General features: G+C 34.3%; 1 protein-coding gene and 2 long non-coding RNA genes across 6 annotated transcripts; all 3 read left to right on the top strand.

The window, feature by feature from the left end:
* LOC109851413 (pentatricopeptide repeat-containing protein At4g18520-like) lies at positions 15 to 8,243 on the top strand. Of its 4 annotated transcripts, none has more exons than XM_020421536.1 (4): positions 15 to 3,135; positions 3,242 to 3,308; positions 7,149 to 7,237; positions 7,342 to 8,243. In XM_020421536.1, the coding sequence occupies exon 1, from the start codon at positions 142 to 144 to the stop codon at positions 2,794 to 2,796; it is 2,655 nt and encodes an 884-aa protein (XP_020277125.1). In that variant the 5' UTR covers positions 15 to 141; the 3' UTR covers positions 2,797 to 3,135; positions 3,242 to 3,308; positions 7,149 to 7,237; positions 7,342 to 8,243. The 4 variants fall into 4 exon arrangements, with proteins under 4 accessions (XP_020277125.1, XP_020277122.1, XP_020277123.1 ...); XM_020421533.1 differs by having other exon boundaries at positions 7,101 to 7,237; XM_020421534.1 differs by having other exon boundaries at positions 15 to 3,140.
* LOC109820504 lies at positions 10,436 to 13,185 on the top strand. The gene is made up of 3 exons (XR_002241869.1): positions 10,436 to 10,476; positions 12,324 to 12,610; positions 12,875 to 13,185. It is a non-coding gene; the product is annotated as an uncharacterized LOC109820504 (long non-coding RNA).
* Positions 13,479 to 14,101, top strand: LOC109820250. The gene is made up of 2 exons (XR_002241785.1): positions 13,479 to 13,765; positions 13,862 to 14,101. It is a non-coding gene; the product is annotated as an uncharacterized LOC109820250 (long non-coding RNA).

Here is an 18,939-nt window from a genome sequence, read left to right as displayed (position 1 = left end):
CCCATCCATAGTAAAAACACCCATAAGTGTCTTCAACATTTTAAATCGCGCCGCCACCACCGCCACCTTCCCCTCCGCCCTCAGCAATGCTCATCGCCGATCAACGCCTCAAATCCGCCGCCATCGAGATCGAACATTGTTATGTTAAGATCTCTCTTCAGTGCTCCCTCTGTTTCTCTCTTCACCCTCAAACCCAACAAAATCAACCAATTTAGACTCTCAACCCTCTCAAATCCCAATCTTTCGAGAAATTCAAGGAGGCCCATCTGGAAAACTGGAAGCATGAGCGAGCTTTTGGAGATACTAGGCCCCTTGGATCGAATTTTCCCGCCTTCTAACGGCGATCCCCACTTAGGTTTCCTTCGGAGATGCATGAGGTCGAAGAATTACTTAATGGGTAGTTTGATTCATGCTCACTTGATCAAGTCTGGATTGAAAGACGAGATCTTGGTTTCGAATGTGATGCTGTTTGTGTATGCTAAAGCTGGGTTTTTGAGCAGCAGCGTTAAGGTGTTTGATGAAATGCCTGAGAGAGATGTTGTATCTTGGTGCACTTTGATTTCGGGGTATGTTGGATTTGGGTTTGAGATTGAAGCATTCGGGTTGTTTAAGAGGTTGATGGAGAGCAGTTTGAGGCCGAATCAGTTTGTTATGTCGTCAGTTCTAAAGGGCTGTTCAGGTTTTGGTGTACTTGAGCTTGGCCTTATGGTTCATGGGTTAGTTTTTAGGAGTGGGTTCGGATTTGATAGGTTTGTGGAGATTGGGGTTGTTGATATGTATGCAAAATGTGGGGCTATACATGATGCACTTAAAGTGTTCTATGAAATTCCTATAAAGAGTTCGGTTACCTGGAATACGATGATTTCCGGTTATGTTCAGAATGGATTTCTTGTTGAGGCTGTGGACCTCTGCCAGGAGATGTGTCGGGTTGGGATTGTTATGGATTTGGTGACTTTGAGGGTTGTAGCTAACGCTGCTGCTTCTTTGGAGATGTTTGAGTTTTGTAAGAATCTTCATGTTTACTCTATCAAAATTGGACTGGATAGAGATACGTTTGTTGTAGCTGAGTTGGTTAGGTTGTTATCTAAGACTGGGGAAGTAGACCATATGGGCAAACTTTTTAAAAGGGTAAGAAGCCCTGATATCTCCTTATATTCTTTGTTAATCTCTGGATATCACTTACATGGCTGCAGAGTGGAGGCAGTGCTGCTCGCAGAGGAGTTTTTAGCTTTGAATTTGAATCCAAAGCAAGGAGCTTTGGTTAACGTGATTAACTTGTGCCTCTACAAAGAAGAAGGTAAACAAATGCATGCGCACATCATAAAAACTGCTCATCTGTCTTATCTTTCTATTGGGAATGCTCTAATATCTATGTACATCAAATTTGGAGAGATTTTAGATGCAAAAATGATCTTTGTTGGAATGCTAGTACGAGATGTAGTTTCATGGACTGCAATAATGGCAGGCCTTGTCCAAAATCTTCAATTCGAAGAAGCCCTTGAGACATTTTGTGCTTTGAGGAGAATTCAGATACAAGTGGACCAACACTCCATATCAACAGCGGTAAACGCTTGTACAGGTCTTAGATCAATATATATTGGCCAGCAGATTCACGCTCTGAGCCTGAAAATATGGTTTGAATTTTCTAACTTTGTGAGTGCATCATTTCTTCACATGTATTCAAAATGTGAACACATTGAGAGTGCTGAGAAGTTGTTTTCATACACTTCCTCCTCTCGTGATTTGATCTTGACAAACGTCATGATTGCTGGGTACTGCTGGAATTCTCTGCCACATAAGGCTCTTGATCTTTTCAATGGTGAGCACCAAGCTGGATTAGTTCCTGATGAGTTCAATCTCTCCAGTGTTCTTGGGGCTTGTTCACAAATAAAGTCTTTAGAGATGGGTGAGCAGATGCATTGCCGGGTTGTCAAGAGTGGTTTTGACATTTCCGATGTTATTGTTGGAAATGCAATTATAAGTATGTATGTCAAATGTGGAAGCATTGACAATGCCTCTAAAGCTTTCTATAGCATGCAAAGGCAGAACATGAATTCATATGAAACTTTAATCATGGGTTACTTGCAGAATAAAGGAATTAGTGAAGCTCTGAGTCTTTTCTATCGGATGCAACAGAGTGGTTTTCATGCTAAGCCAGTGGCTTTTGCAAGAATTCTAGGAGGGTGTGCTGACTTGGCAGCTATTGATCTGGGGAAGCAAATACATGCATCCGTTATGAAGATGGGTTTGGTTTCAGATTCGTACATAGGCAATGCACTGGTGGGAATGTATGCAAAATCTAAAAGCATTCATAAAAATTTTGAGGCTTCAATGTATATGTCAACAGAGGATGATACAGTGGAAGGAAACAAAGAAAGGTCAGTTGAAGATTTTGTGCCATTTAAACTTGAAGAAGAAAAAGAAAATTTCTGTAGTTACTCAGATGTTGAGAACATTCTCCCAACTGTTGAGGCTCAAAGGGGGTTGAAGTTGGAGTTATTGGATGGAAATTCAATGCTTGATGTAGATAAGAAATGCATGTCTTTTGAGGTGTCACAAGATATGCTCGGAGAGATGTTAGCGAGAGAAGTGGGAAGGCTATACTCACTTTCTACATATGCCTCTGTCAAGTTTGAGGTGATGCAGGTGGAAGGAATAATACCAGAACATGTTATTCTACTACTTGTCTTCTCAGATGTAAGTAGATTTGGTTTATTTGATGAGACATTTAGCAGCATCTCCGCCCTTCGGCGATCGGGGTTTAGCAGCAACCAGAGAGCATCAGCCTTGGCTTAAAGCGTGTGAATTCAATACCCACATGTTTAAATTGTTGTCATGATGATTTGCAAACTCTTACTGTTCCTTGGAAAAGGCATGGAGATTTCAAGGACTTGCCTGCATGTACTTTGCAAGGGGGGAGAGGATTATGCAAGAGAAAAAGGAAGGGCCAAAAATCCCTCCGAGCTTGGTGCAAGAAAATGAACTTCCATTTGTATTTGATCCTGTTAAGTTGAGAGCATCAGTGCTTGGTGCACGAAGTCATTGCAACTATGGGCCTTATTCCTGGAGCATGATGATGAGGCTATTGAGCATCAGGAAGCAAAGAGAAGCTCTAAATATACCCAAGATGAGCAGGTTAGGTTAGTATTTAAAATAGTAATGATGATATGTTTTGTCTGAGTTTCTGATGTAATTCATTGTACTAAGGTTTCTATTTCCTTTGTTTTTTCATAAAATGCAGGTCAATATCCAGATTATTACAGGCTGGAGTTTGAACTACACTTTTAGGTCACCAAAGAGTTTTAAAGGTACGGGTAGCAACTTAGAAAAACCTTGTTTATCTTCAAGTAAAAGATTGTGTAAACTATGTTGCTCACATTTGCTTACTAAATCAATAGAACATGTGATAAGGATTTAAGATAGAAAAGATACAATAAACAGAAGCCAGAATGTAAAGTCAGTTTCAGCGTGTCGTGTACACTTTAAATTATTATCAATAATTTAAAATTAAGTCTCAGAAAGTACAGACAGTCATAAAACTTGATGTACTCATATTTTCCAATGATATAAATTTTTTGTAAATGGTTAATCACTGAGTAGACAATGTATTACAATATATGCTCTGGAAGCTACATTTCATTGAACTGTTTTACTCTCAGCTCGTTCCGTCATGTCATATGTTTGTGTCTGTTATATCATTGCACAGCGTATACAGTAGCCACAGTTAATTGTCTGAAGCGTTATTGGCCAAATATAGAGAACCCCAAAATTTTGGCATATAGGCATCGTTATTGTAGTTATTTGCCAAAGATCTTGTTCATTTGGCAGTTTGGTGGTGCTTGATGCTAGTGGTAATCAACTTACTGAAAAAGAGAGACTTGAAGTCTTAAACATTTCTCCTATATTTACAACTTTAATTTAGTACCATTTGTGATAAATTTATGGTTTAAGAGAAACCTTCTCACTTTACAACGACTAAGAATAAGTAAAGGGTTGTTTGGGGGTGTCTTTTGTGAAGCTGATTGATGATGAGGAATCTTTGAATTTTCTTTTTGGATGTGGAATTTAAATTCTTAATCATTTATATAAACAGAAACCCAACTCATCAAATACGTAGCGTGAACTATTTGTCACTGTTAGTAGGAAAAAGAGAAAGGGAAAAAGAGAGGGAAAACTAACTGTAGACTATATAGGCTTATCAATACCATGATTTAGTTTGGCTTTAAATATCTGACAGGTCACTCGTACATTTATTCAAATATGTTCCTGAACCAACAAGTTTTATTTCCTTTATTTCTGTAGTTTAATCATTTATTTTAGAAAATCCAGTTTTTATATTTTCATTTTGTTTCTATGTTTTCATTACTCTGTTCTCTATGCTTAACGGATTTGGAATAGGTGATGGCAAAACGCTAGAACAGCCGACCCATTAAGAAAAAAGTTTACCTACTCGTGCCTACAGACACCCTTCTCATCTATGAAAAATTCTTTTTATATTCAATTTTACTCTATTGTTTTCTTACCTATTTTTCTGATATATGAACTCTATTTTATCATGAATTACATTAGCTCTGTAAATGGTTTCCACAAATAATTAGACAGATTATAGCTGACATGAATGCATACTTGATATGGACACTATTCGTGTATAATCATAGTTTGATATTTGACTGAACAAAATTCTATAGTTTCCGTAGGGAAACCACATTTTGTACTCATTTAAAAGAAGTAAAGGAGCGAGTGGGCATCCTAGCAAATATTATGACTTAATTGACTATATTAAAGACTCCAGTGTAAGTAGTGACAACCAGAAGAGTTAAGAAGATCGGTAATATATGAATCCCTCAAATCAGGTGCAACTTTCATCTACTGTTCATTATTTCGAAAGCTAAAATAGATGAGAATATGTTCAACAGCCAAGGCAGAAATTGACACATCATTTAAAGAGCATTAAAAGCATAACGTATATATGTTCATTTACAATGTACCAAACGCGCTCATTATGATAGCATGATCCATTCTCTATAAGGATAAAGGAAAATGAGAGAAAAATATTCATCTGCCTAGTATTGGAATAATATCATGCAAATTTACTAACTGACTATTACACACATAAGACATTATAAAATTTTGCTAATCGACTGCTACATGAAAGGATTTAAACCTCTTACCTGTACTTTTTAATTAGATGGTCAAATATGTCAATTTTAATAATTCAATACTTCATAGGTGATTGTCTAAATGTGAACATTATTGACCAAGTGCAAAACCGGAAATTGTTATTGCTGGAAGTTTTCTCAAACAACTTCGATTCTAGTTTCACAAAGGAAAATAAACTCAAAATCATAACTCTGGTACAACTGAACTAGGAGCATCGAAACTCATCTACCACAATATATTAGTCTTCTTCTTTCCCTTCAACATTACAAACTCCAGATTTTACCTTAACAACTCAAAGTTGTAACATGTAAACGTACATATTGTTCATTCGGTCCTTATGAACCACTATGGCCTGTAGACAGTCAAAAGGACTGAATGTCTAAGAACAATTGCCCCATGTGGCACTTCAACATATAACATAACAATATATTTATGCTTAAACCGGTTCTCTTGTATGCAAAGTGAGATTTCAGAGCCGAAGACATGAAGAGTGCCCTAGCTCTTGCTATTATACTCGCTGTATTTTTTTTAGGTAGGGCTCAGCAGACTGCTACCATGATTGTTATACAAAGTTAAGACTAGGCATATTGTCTCATTTAACATGTCAGATTTTTGTGTTTTTCCTGTTGCGCCATTGGAACTGCTGACATTAATACTGGCTGTGCTGCTAACTGTGCTAAGTCCGCATGCCTTCATTTTGATCCAAGTAAGATAAAGTATCAACATGTTTATGAAATATCATGTTTTTTTAATAAAGTATCAACATGTTTATGAAATACCATGTTTTTAATCTTAATAACTATGATATGTTTGTGTGTACCTTCATATCAGAGGGGAAAGACATGGAAACCTGCCTAAATACCTGTTCCAATAAGTGCGCCAAGCTGCCATCTGGATCTTCTTGATTGCGATATTTGATGAAAAATAAAGATGAAGAGCAACTTGAATATGATTAAGGAAAAAGGCATAAATAAATAAATAAAGACATGTTAAGATACTGAATCAACTGTATTTGATCGTTTCATTGAGATATCAACAGTACCAGCTGGTTGTACCAAGAGTATGGGAGAGAAGGGAAACTGTTTCATCTGTTTCATATTGAGTTCATTGATAATTTTCTTTTCATTTAGGTCACATTTATCCATTTGAAATTTTATAATCTATGAAGATATATTATAAAAAATCGGTTTGGGCAGACTGAAATGCTAACTAATCGTGTTGTTTAAATACTTTGAAAGATACTAGTCACATTAAGAAATGGTGGATCTTATCTTAATCTTTACAGAAGCAAGCTATCTATTTGAAAGATAGGTTAATGATAATCCTGGAGAACAAATTCCTGAACCTATATCTTATGGTTTAAAATTTCTGATAGAGTAATTCTGCTAGAAGAAAATTTTGGACCACAACCCTCCTGTAGAAACTCAACTTATATATTAAGAAAAACTACTGTCTTATCTCGACCGATTCTCCATAAAATGGGAGTCTCTCCTAATAGTTGGGCTCAACATCAAATGCATGAGCCATAGTATAGGGTTGTAAACGGTATACACACAACAAAAAAAAAAAAAAATCCAGACTAACTTGCCTAATCTGATATATTAGTCTATTAACCAGTATTCTTATTGCTCCCTGAAAAACTACCTCTCCAATTTTTTTTTTCTTAAGAAACCCAGAGTTAAAATCTTACTGAACAATTCGGCTATTAGACCTTGCACATTTTTACCCCATTCTGATGATTTCACGGGGTCACCAGAAATTCATGGGTGGTAGCTCAAAGTTAATTGCGGCATTAAAACTGTAAAAATCATGCAATTTGTGCTTCAAGGCTATTATATAAGACATTAGGCACAAAGCTACGTGTGTTGTAAATTATGGATCTAAATTCCTAGAGGGAAATACTTTGTATTGCTACTTTGTTCTTCTTTCTCTTTGTACAGAGTTTGGGCAGCTGTAGTGACTGCTATGATTGCTGCTACTGATTGCAGAGCACATACATCCTCACATGCAGGATGTAAAGTTCTTTGCTTTGTGTCATGCGTGGGCGATACAGTTTCGTCCGAACATCTTGACCCAGGTTAGATTATGAGACACAAGGCTCATAAATGTTGAATTTTATTAGTTTTATATATTTTTTTCTATCTACTAATTTTTTTGGTGTTTTTGTTTCATGCATATCAGCTGAGAAGGAACTCTGCATTCGACCATAACGGTGACCTCTTTCGGGTGATCTTAATTACTGTATTTGATAAAATAAAGATGATTTCGGGTGATCTTAATTACTGTATTTGATAAAATAAAGATGAAGTAATTTACGTAGGATTCAGAAGCAAGACGTAAATATATGGAGGAGAATGAGAAGGTAGAGGGTATCTGTGTCACACTCCTATTTAAACAGCAACAATATTAACTGGTTATCCAAGTTATCCACCAAACTTATTAACCAAAAATTTGTAAGGTATTTATTAAAGTTTTCATTTTAAGAAATGAAGTTATGGACATTAGCATATCTCCTATCTTTGTTTGTATCGCTTTAAAACTGCCAATCCAACTTGGAGAACTGAGAATGCTGGCAACTGCTGCTTTGTAATTGTGTCCAGAAATCTTTGACATCAACTATGTGTGTGTGTGTGCACGTGCGTGTGAAATGTACAAATACCTAAAGTTATAACTAGTTATTCTATTTTTTGAGAAATGTGGTTTAATATTCGTGGTTGCTCCCAAGCATTGCTGTTCTCACATTATAAAAAATGGTTTCTAGGAGCTATTATCTAGATTTTATATTGATTCGAGCAATGGTTGAAACAATTTACTGAAAGTTAAGGTAGTTGTAAAGAGGATTGAACTGTCCGTAACAAAGCCTGATTATCATCGATTAGAAATGTGTGATTCACAATTAAAAGCTATAAGGATGATGAATCAAGACTGGGTGTTGATATTTCTTTAATAACTTAATATGCTTCTTTATTTACAATTTAAAACTTAACATTTTGCTCGCATCAGATACATATGCCTTGAAACTTTTGCAGTGCATTCATGTGACGAGAATTGCTACTAACCGGCTTTAGGATTGATTGCTGTATTTGATTACATAAAGATGAAGTAATTTATGTATTATTTGGAAGGTAGACATAAATAAATAAATGAGAATGAAAAGGTAAGAGTGCATAAGCGTGACACATTTTTATTTAGACAGCGACAGGTTTAACTGGTTATCTTTCAATATCTTCCGTCTTATTAGTTTCACATTAACCAAGAAATTCTACATTAAGCTCATATTTGAAACCTGGCAACCTTTTAAAAGAGGATATGCGCGCTCAACTTGGCCCTAGTATTTTTTTTATAGATATTTCTAATATGGGTAACCTGAAACTAACTGATACTAGTATCAGAAGCCAATTCACGTGTGCACTTGTCAAAAAACAAACCCTCTTTGTTTCTCTCCTTCACAGAACAATGAGCAAATCACAATAATAAACTATTCGTCAGTTTGGGCTTTGTAATGTAGATAAATTTAAGGTACTAATATTACAAAATATTTAAATTCTTTGAGTAATCTGGTAACACTTGGACTCAATGTCAAATACATGAGTCTATCTTATAGGTATTGCTTAAATATTAAAAGTAGTATTAAAACGGAAGGATCTTTTCTTGCAGACAACTTTGAATTTCCACAAGTATCAGTGTTTGTGGGGCTCAACCATATGAAAAGAATCTTATGGCCTGTTGTTTTATTCTATCTTTTTCAGCACATGCTATACTTAGATGCATAATTTCAAAATGAATGGGTCTATTTATTTATTTATTTATTTTTGTTTTTGATGCTTGTGTTTCATGCATATAATATGGGAATCATGGGATAAAAATGAAAGCCTGCATTCATACAGGTGACAAGAAATGCAATTAAACACCTTTTTGGATCCTCTTGATTAGTGTATTTGATAATAAAAGAAAAGATGGAGAAATTTATGTATGATCTAGAAGAGAGACATAATTAAATGGAAGAGCATGAGAAGAGAGGGTGTAATCGCGCCACACATTTTTATTAACGAAATAGCAATATCAACTGGTTATATTTCAGCTTTATAGCCCCTGAGAAATGAATCATAACGAAAATTCATAAGATGATTACCCAAAATATCCACCAAACTTGTCTCGAGTCTTAAAAATTTATGAGGCATATATTGAACTTTTCATGTTAAGAAATGGTTATGAACTTCGGCATATTTCTGATCTTCGTTTTTATTGCTGTAAGAACTGCCGAGCTAACTTGGAGAACAACTGATAATGCTGGCTATTTCAGTGTAGTTCCTGGTCTTATTTGATTTGGTTTCAGAGTGTTTTCTATCATCAAAATTTTGTCAACTTGCACAAAACTGAACTCAGCTTACTGAAAGCATTTTGAACCACTGCCTTTTATACACACTCGCTTGCATAGTTCATTCTTATAGACACAAATTGCACGTTCATAGCTACTTGAAAGAGTTATAGAGTGACACAGGCTCTAAAATTTAGATAAACCCCTGAAATTATTCTCCTGTTTAATCCAGTCATATTGACCTATTCATTAAGATATGCTGCCTTTTGATCTCATCCATCCATAAGAAATCTGATGACCTTCAAGGAGAGGACATGCTTTGTTTTGTCCCTAGGTTTTATAGATATTTCTAATTTGGGTAAACTGAAAACACTTCATCCAATCAGCACATTACAATTTGTCTTGAGCAATCCTTCTATTTTCTCTGAACTAAGAACATCACTGAACAGATCACCAGAATGAACTGTTCATCAGGTTTAGGCTTTTCGAATCTAGCTCACTTTAAGGTACTAGCTCCGCAAAAGACCTCCATTCTTTAAGTAATCTGATTAGGCTAGAAGCGTAAACTATGCTTAAAACTTAAGTGAGAAAATTGTTAACGAACTAACCTCTTACTACAAGAACCTCATGGGCACTGCTGTAACAACATCTATTCCTAGCAGCATGTTAACTTTCACCAGAACATGTTAACTTTTAGGGTTTTTTTTATTGACTATCATGTTAACCTTGTTAGGTCTCATGTTTATGAGCCTACTCCCTAATATTGTTTTGATGATTACAAACAATTCGTAACAACGTGTGTCGAGTGTTTGCATTTGTTTTGTTAGGTAATCTACACAAATATTGATGTTGGAGGTTGGATGGAATTTGCGGCATAACGATCATATCAAATGGAGGTTAGCGGAAATAGTGGAGTGAAGTAATACAATTCAAGTCATATACAAGATCAAGCTTTATCCGCAACCAAGTCAAGCTATATTGAAGACCTTCAAGATTGGGTAATTTAGTTTAGGTTTATACTTGTGTGTAGATACTTCAAGCTCAATCACATACACACATACAAGTATTGGTTTCTCTCTCTCTCTCTCTCTCTCTCTATATATATATATATATATATATATATATATATATATATATATTTTTCTCCATATTTCTCTCTCTCTCTCTCTCTCTCTATTATATAATATATATATATATATATATATATATATATATATATATATATATATATTATATATATATATATATATGAGATTAATGGGTATCCTTGTCATAGGAGGGGATTTCCTCCTATGACGCCTCTAAAATCACATGATTGAGCGACATTGTGGATGATCCGCTCCGTTGAACTTGATCTATATATTCTAAAACCCTAACACACCAAGTTTGGGGTGAACCCGTCGTCGTTTGACCCTTCATCCACTCGTATCAATTTTAACGGTTTTGAATGAATAGAACTTTTCACATGGCTCGATAGAGGATCAAACGACGACGGATTCACCCCAAACTTGGTGTGTTGGGGTTTAGAATATGTAGATCAAGTTCAACGGAGCGGATCATCCATAATGTCGCTCAATCATGTGATTTTAGAGGCGTCATAGGAGGAAATCCCCTCCTATGACAAGGATACCCATTATCTCATATTATATATATATATATATATATATATATATATATATATATATAAATATATATATATATATATATATATATAAGGTTCTCCATATTCTCTCTCTCTCTCTTCTCTCTCTCATTATATATTATATATTATATATATATATATACACTTTTCATCCAAAGAAAAGAAGTTATGGACTTTAACAATTCCCGATTTCGAATATGATCTGAGAATGCTGGCTATTGTCGTGTAATTTCCAGACCTGTTTGATATGGTTTCAGCATTTTCCTTTTTGCCCTTAGGAAAAAAAAATGGTTCAGAGCATTTTCTAATCATCATATTTCTGCTAGCTTGCACAACAACAAAGTTAGATTATTGAAAAGTCCAGCGTTTTGGACCACTACTCTTTTATGTATTAGCTTGGTGCATATGCATATGCTTATAGATGCAAACTGCATGTGCATAGCTAGTTCAAAGGGTTATAGAGCAACATTTGTTGAAAATTTGGACAAACCAATGAGTTGGTCTAATGTATTATTCGTTTCACATGAACCCAGAAATGCTAGGCTTTAATCTCATAGTTGAAACCTGATAACCTTCAAGAAGAGGATGTACGATCACTTTGTCCCCAGATTCTATAGATATTTCTAATTTGAGGGACATGAAACTAACTGATACTATCGTCAGAATCCCTTCTATATTGAGGGACCTGAAATAAACTGATACTATTATGAGAATCCCTTCACGTGTGCACTTATTAAAAATAACTCTCTCTATTTGCCCCTCCCCTTCAAAGCAACTAAGAACATCAACGATCAGATCACTATTATAAGTCAGTTCGGCTTTGTAAGTCAGTTAAAAAAAAAGAGTCTTGCTAAATTTATGGTATCACCAATTGTTTCAATTATTTGAGTATTCTGAATCCTGATTACACTTAGACCCAACGTCTAATGCAAGAGCCTGTCTTATATGTTATAAAATGAACAGTTGCTTAAAAGTTAAGAAGGGTACTAAAACATAAGGGTCTCTACTTGTAGACAACTATGAATTTCTGAAAGTATAGTAGCCACTGTAGGAACTCAATATATAAATAAAAACATTGCTTGCTCTTTTATTCTTTCCCTTTTCCGCACAAACTATGCTTAGACTAGCTCTAGGATTCAACCACGTAAATAGCGCGTGGCACTGTAATCTCAAACCTTTATAAATCAGCAGTACTTGTTTCAGGTTCCAATCATTCAGTAAAATTGTGGAGACTAAGACTATGAGGGTTACCATAGTTCTGACTATGCTCTTGTTGCTTATTGGCCAAAGCTCTGCAAGCTACAAAGACTGCTTTCCATGTTGCTTTCCTAATTGCAGGTCTCGGGGTAATGGGAAGATATATTGCAATTAGTTATGCTTCTTTGAGTACATTTCTGTACCTACACCAGTATTTCCCCGAGCCCCACCTCAGGCTGAGTCTAACTGCAGCTCTGAGTGTGCTAAGTCCGCATGTGCTCATCATGACCCAGGTAAAATAAAATGTTCTTTTTTTTTTGAGCTTTGCTACAGGGACCCAAAATATGGGACCAATAAATGAGACAAGTGAGGTGTCCCCCTCCTATTGAATAATGAGTTGGTCATCATTAATGATGACCAACTCATTATTCAATAGGAGGGGGACACCTCACTTGTCTCCCCTATTGGTCCCATATTTTGGGTCCTTAAAGAATTTTTCTTTTTTTTATGTGAAACTGGAATGATTACTGATGTAAGTTTTGATCTTGACTCAACAGAAGGGAAGGATGGGAGGCCTGCGTTGATGATCGTGTGAAGAAATGCACTACTTAGCAGCAAGGATCTTTTTAAAGGAAGCATATTATATAAATCTATAAATATATGTTAATAAGCCTTCAGTTGTGTGACTGTATCTAAAGAATGATAAATAATGGACAACTACTACCTTTTAGTAATGTTCAGAAATCTTTCTTATGAATTATCTCTGTGTGTGAAATTTATGTGTAACTAATGATATAATTAGTTGTCATAATGTTGGCTGCCTGTTTCAAGCTAATTTCAACAATATGGCTTAGCTTACATTTGGTTATGGCTTAGCTTACGTTTGGTTATGATCATACATTTCTTCATTGCAGTAGTATTATGTTTCCTCTGTATATATTGTGTTCGAGCAGCGATTTATAATGAAAGAGTACACACTAATTGGATGTTTTCAATTGCTTTAGTATCAAAATGGGCTCTCTATCGTGCTACGAAACATGATAGAAAATTTTTACTTTCCAAATTTAAAAAATTTGCGTGTAAACATGTGCACATGCACATTCATACATTTGATGTGCTCTTTCTGCTATAAGTACATCTCCTAACGACTCTCTTGATCATTCAAAAAAAAAATAGGATCATGGAACAAAAATCAATGAGGGGAAACCTAGCTCTCTTTATTGTTCTCTTCTTGCTCATAAGCCCAAGCTCAGCTGGCTCTGAGTTTTGCTACAACCTATGCTGTCCACTGTGTGGACGACTGCTCCCCAAATTCCTTTGCAAGCTTACTTGCAAGGGGGCCTGTAAACTGAGTGGTGGAATTGTTGATGTAATTGGTCGTATAATTGGTGGTCCGGCTGGCTGCATAATAAAGTGTGCTGAATCGTCGTGCTATAATCTCAAGCCTGGTATGAATATATGTATGCATGCATGTACATTTATGCATGTATTTACTTTTTCACTTACTTATGATTATTTTTTACGCTTGTTCTGATTTATGACAGAAGGGTTAGACATTCCAGCCTGCATCAAACAATGTGACGACAATTGCCACAAGTCGCGCTAGCAGTCTAGTCTCGACTGCTAAGATATAATAAATGTTGCTGCCTTAAATTGGTATGAATTTGAAATAATAGCATAACAAGATCATGCTATGGGTGTGAGTTATACAAAGATATCAGAAATGTATTGACTGCTCTTTCAGTATTTTCTATTTTCAATAATAATCAGTTGGCTTATGTTCAGCTAATCCTCAATTACACCAACTGATCTCTAAAGGGGTTACTTATTATAAAAATGACCGTTATTTTACTATTGTGCCTTGTAATTAGTTTCCTGAACTGGAGATTTTTTACAAAGAAAATGAAACAAATAGCAACTTGTAAACTCTTCATTCCCTCTGATCTTTTCCAACAGAAAATTGTTCTAGAGGCGCATGAACTTATTTCCGTCAACCCGAGTGAAATTGTTCTCTGTGATCACAAGCAAAAGCTTTCAGTTTTTCTTCCCAGGAGAGAAAACTACTGGCTTTGAATTTAATCAACATACATACTGTTTTGAACTAAATCGAATTGAATTTGTTATGATTAATTTCATAAATAGCAGTATTATTTTATCACGAGCATGCAATAGCCATGTCCAATACCTCACGTCATGTTAAATCAATTTCTCGTACCTTAAGCAAGTACAGGATACTGAACTGTAAAATTAATTACAAATACCAATTTCAGAGAACATGAATCTCAAATCACTTTAAACATGATATAATTTATGGTTGGTTATTTGCACTAAGGCATAGTTTGAGAAAAATTTCTGAAAGAGATGAATACAAAAATCTTGACTCAAAAGAGCCATAAGTTTATTGAGCTATAATTAAAGTAGTACAAGTATCATATAGTTGTACATCTTCAATGCAACTTAGACTATTATTTGTTATGTATTTCGCTCATAACAAATAAATACAAGGAAATAGTAGTTAGTATCAAGTTTGTATATATCAGTTGATCATATACTATTATTTCTTAATTTCCACTAAATTGAAAGTTCTAACTATGGAAGCTTTCATTTGTCGTAAACCACTCAATTAGGCAAACTAATATGATGTTTTTAACCTCTTTGAGTGCATAAATACCTTTTGTGCTGACAAAAGCCTGCACTAAGACAGTATCAGTCCTGTAAGTAATTCAGTACATACTATGTAATTTCGTATTGTTTTCCAAAAAATGGAAGTAATTTCACACAGATTCTTTCAAACTATGAATGGACAGAAACTCCGGTTAATTTGCCCTCACCTCAAACTCTTAACTCAATGTATAAATTGTTAAAAAAGAGAATTATAACTCATAATTTTTAATTGATTATAAAGATTTTACAATAGCTATGCAAGTTTCAGTTCTAACAAAAAGCACATTTTAAATAGATAACTCAACAAATGCTCAGGTTTTGGCCATAAAAAGAAAACTCAACTGCAGGAACTATTAAAAATATAAAATTATAGCATTCAATGTTATTATAACTTCAAGTTTCAGTGTAGAAAGACAACGTCTGAGATAGATATATAATATTAGATTGAACAAAGCTCATAATTATGAGTGTGTTACCTTACTTCAGTCCATTCATCTATTCATCCTAATGCATGGCCAAATATGTCACCATAAGTACATGACAACATTTTTGTCATCAGGATTACATGCGGAAATAAACATCTTCAACCCATTTGCTAAAAATCTTCAAGTTGCAAGTTTTTGTATGGAATTGTTTTAATTTTGTGGTTGAGTAGGCTTGTTCAAACCATTATTTGGTCCAAATAAGAATGGAGTTAGATCCCCACACGAAATCGATATGAGACTCACAACTTCCAGTCCTATTTTAAACATAAAAAGCATGATATAAACAAATTGATCCGTTTGCGTTACAACAACACAGAGATAAGGTGACCATGATGACATTCACTTACATTGATTCGCATTTTATTTCACATAATTAATTGATATAAGTAATAGAACAATTAACCAATATTGAGACTGTAGATCATACTCCCTTTAAAAGCACAAATTCTGGAAAAGCTTTCTATGGTCAATATTGTCATTCACTATTTTAAATATTTCATTTAAATCTTAATTTATCATATTCCTAATTATATTTGATATTAATTCATTGTGAACTACCTATATATAGCTCAACAATTTTAAAAAATAAGAATAATAAAATACATGAAATACTATTTTAAATATTTTATTTAAGTCTTACTCTATACTAATAATAATTATATCCTATACTAATCCTACGTGAACTACCTATATGTCAACAATTTAAAAAAAATTACACTAAGAAATCACACATAGGTAACATATTATAATTCATAAAGTATTAATATTTTATTTAAATCTTACTCTATACTAATATACTAATTATATCATCTACTAATCCTACGTGAACTACCTATAGCTCAATAGTTTAAAAAAATTACACTAAGAAATCACACATAGGTAACATATTATAATTCATAAATTATCATCAAAAGTTCAAAATTACACAAAACACTCCAACTTTTCAAAACTTAAAAAAATGAAAATGAAATCTGAAAATTAACAATAGTCCCCCCAAAGACTTTAAAACTTTCAATTAACACCCTTAACGTTTCAAAAACTGTAAAATAACCTCAAAAGTTTAAATTACAAAAATGCACCTGAAATTCTATAATTTTAAAATTTGCAAACAACATAGATGAACTCAAAGGATTACCATAAATCACTTAAATTTTAAAAATTTGTTAAAAAACCTCAAAGTTATAAAAATAACAAAAAATCTCTTAAAAGTTAAAAATCGCAAAAGCCCTCAAATTTTAGAACTTATAATCAATACACATTAAATCTAGAAATTATTTAAGAAAATAAACCCAAAATTTAAGAACGTTCATGAATCACTTTAATTAACATTGACAAACGATATAATTATCAAAGAAGCACTAGCTGAGTTCCCCTTGAAAAACATATTGAACAACTTTGTCCCGATCAGAAAAACATTCTTTATGAAAAATATAAGAAAAATTAGTAAATTTTTATAAATGTTTATATTTTATTCTTCCAATATTAAAGAAATCTTAAAATTAATATAAAATTATATACAAATAATCTTGTAATAGAAACTAAAGTGAAGTCATTGATCAAAATGTAACAAGCCAGATAATGGGAGAGAAATTGCTATAATAGACAAAAGATATACACATGATACTTATTTACAATAAGTAAGTAAAAAAATTAAAATCGACCTTTTTTCCTATATAGTGTCATGACTGTGCGTGTAAATTTATTTGGGGATATGACTACCAATGAATGATCATTTCTTGAAAACATACTAAAAAAATAAGCATGTAATAGTACTATCAAATTTCAACATCTCTAAATATGAAGGTGACATATTTCATTACTAAAATTCTTATTAAAGCCACTAAACATAAAATGTAGGGAAGATATACATGTCATTGTAAATTGTGTCAACAATATATATCAACCTAAAGATATAATTTACTAAAGAAATAAGAGAATAGTAAGTAAACCAAACAAACATCCACATAATACAATAAAAAATATCATATTTTAAAACTAATATGTTGGGCTCATTTAGAACAAGCTGCCAAAGTAAAAACATCTCGATTAAGACTCTTTATAAATACAACACAAATTCAGATTACTGATATATGCAATCATCATAACATTCGAAAGAGGTATGCTGTTACAAGACCTACTCTAAAATTCACACAATTGATCCTAAAAATAGTTTACCAATATATAGACACACTATTAGACCTATAATACAAAGATAACTACCATTTACAATAGAGTTGAGCTATGGTTTTATGCTTGCGAGGGCTGCAACAAGAAAGTCGATAGAGATATTAATAAGAGTGCCCAAATGATAAATATCACAGAATAGCTGACAACATAGTATTAAGGTTAAGTCCCTTTTTCATGAAATAAACATATCAAAAATCAAATATTAACATTATAACCTAAGGTAAATTGAAAATAAAAAATATAGTTATTTAGTTCAGATCCTCATGGAAAATAACACAAACAGAGCAAAAGTAACATTATTTGATGTAACAAAAACTCTTATATGATGCATAATAGAAGAATTCATTGTAGAAAAAAAATAGGTGACTCCTAACCTTTTTTAAGTAATAAATTAGAAACACAAATTTTCATATATGTAAAATTAACATTTATGCTCATTGAAACAAAAATAATAATTGAAGTCCGTATTTCCAGAAGTTTGTGGTGTACTTCAAAAATACATTCAACTTCTTTGTGATATAAGATAAGAAGATAAAAGATATATGAAGAAAGATAGCAGCACAAGAAATCTAGCTTCATCCTAAGTTGCTCTCTGCTTCTTCTTACACTTGAGCTTTACTCTCTGTTGGGATTTTTTTTACATCAAGAGCATTTTAATAACCCTCCAAGAAAAACCCCCTACAAGGACCTCAATGGCCCAGGGGCCTCTCAAAAAACCCTCCCCAAGTTCACCAACTGATTTGACCGTCGGAGGTACCACGAGGGAAACTAGCCCCGTATTTCTGCGATTCTTGTATGTGCAGGCTATCAGTCCACCCCGCGCGCTCAGTATTGGGCATAAAGTCGGAGGAGGAGTCGGTCCCAATATTCATCCTCTCCTTCTTCCTCACCGTCGCTAGGATTGAAACTGCATTCGACAGTAGGAAACCCCCATCGACTGTTTGTTCACGAGCATCGCGGGTGGCCAACGGGCGGCGGTGGTGGTGAAGTGCGGGCTAAGAGCCGAGTCATGGGGATAAATGGGTCACTTCTAGCCAAGCATAGAGAGGCGATGGTGAAGTGCGGGCTAAGAGCTGAGTCATCCCTCGCTTTACAGGTATCGGCTGACGACTGGAGGGGAAGTCACTTCGGTACGGGAGAGTGTGTCTCCGTATTTTTGGGAAGTGATTGAGGACGTGGCAGACGGCACGTGGGTAGCTGACAAGTCATGGAGACCATCAGGCTAGAATCAGGATAAGGCTTGTTCGAGGTGGACTGGGATGCTGACATATACTCTCGGAGAGAGG

The sequence above is a fragment of the Asparagus officinalis genome, chromosome 8 (assembly GCF_001876935.1).
Source record: "Asparagus officinalis chromosome 8, Aspof.V1, whole genome shotgun sequence".
Classification (NCBI taxonomy): domain Eukaryota; kingdom Viridiplantae; phylum Streptophyta; class Magnoliopsida; order Asparagales; family Asparagaceae; genus Asparagus; species Asparagus officinalis.
This window is presented reverse-complemented; position numbering and strand designations above follow the sequence as displayed.

Coding starts and splice junctions, on each gene's coding strand:
- LOC109851413 (XM_020421536.1), top strand. CDS start 142: ATGTTAAGATCTCTCTTCAGTGCTCCCTCTGTTTCTCTCTTCACCCTC.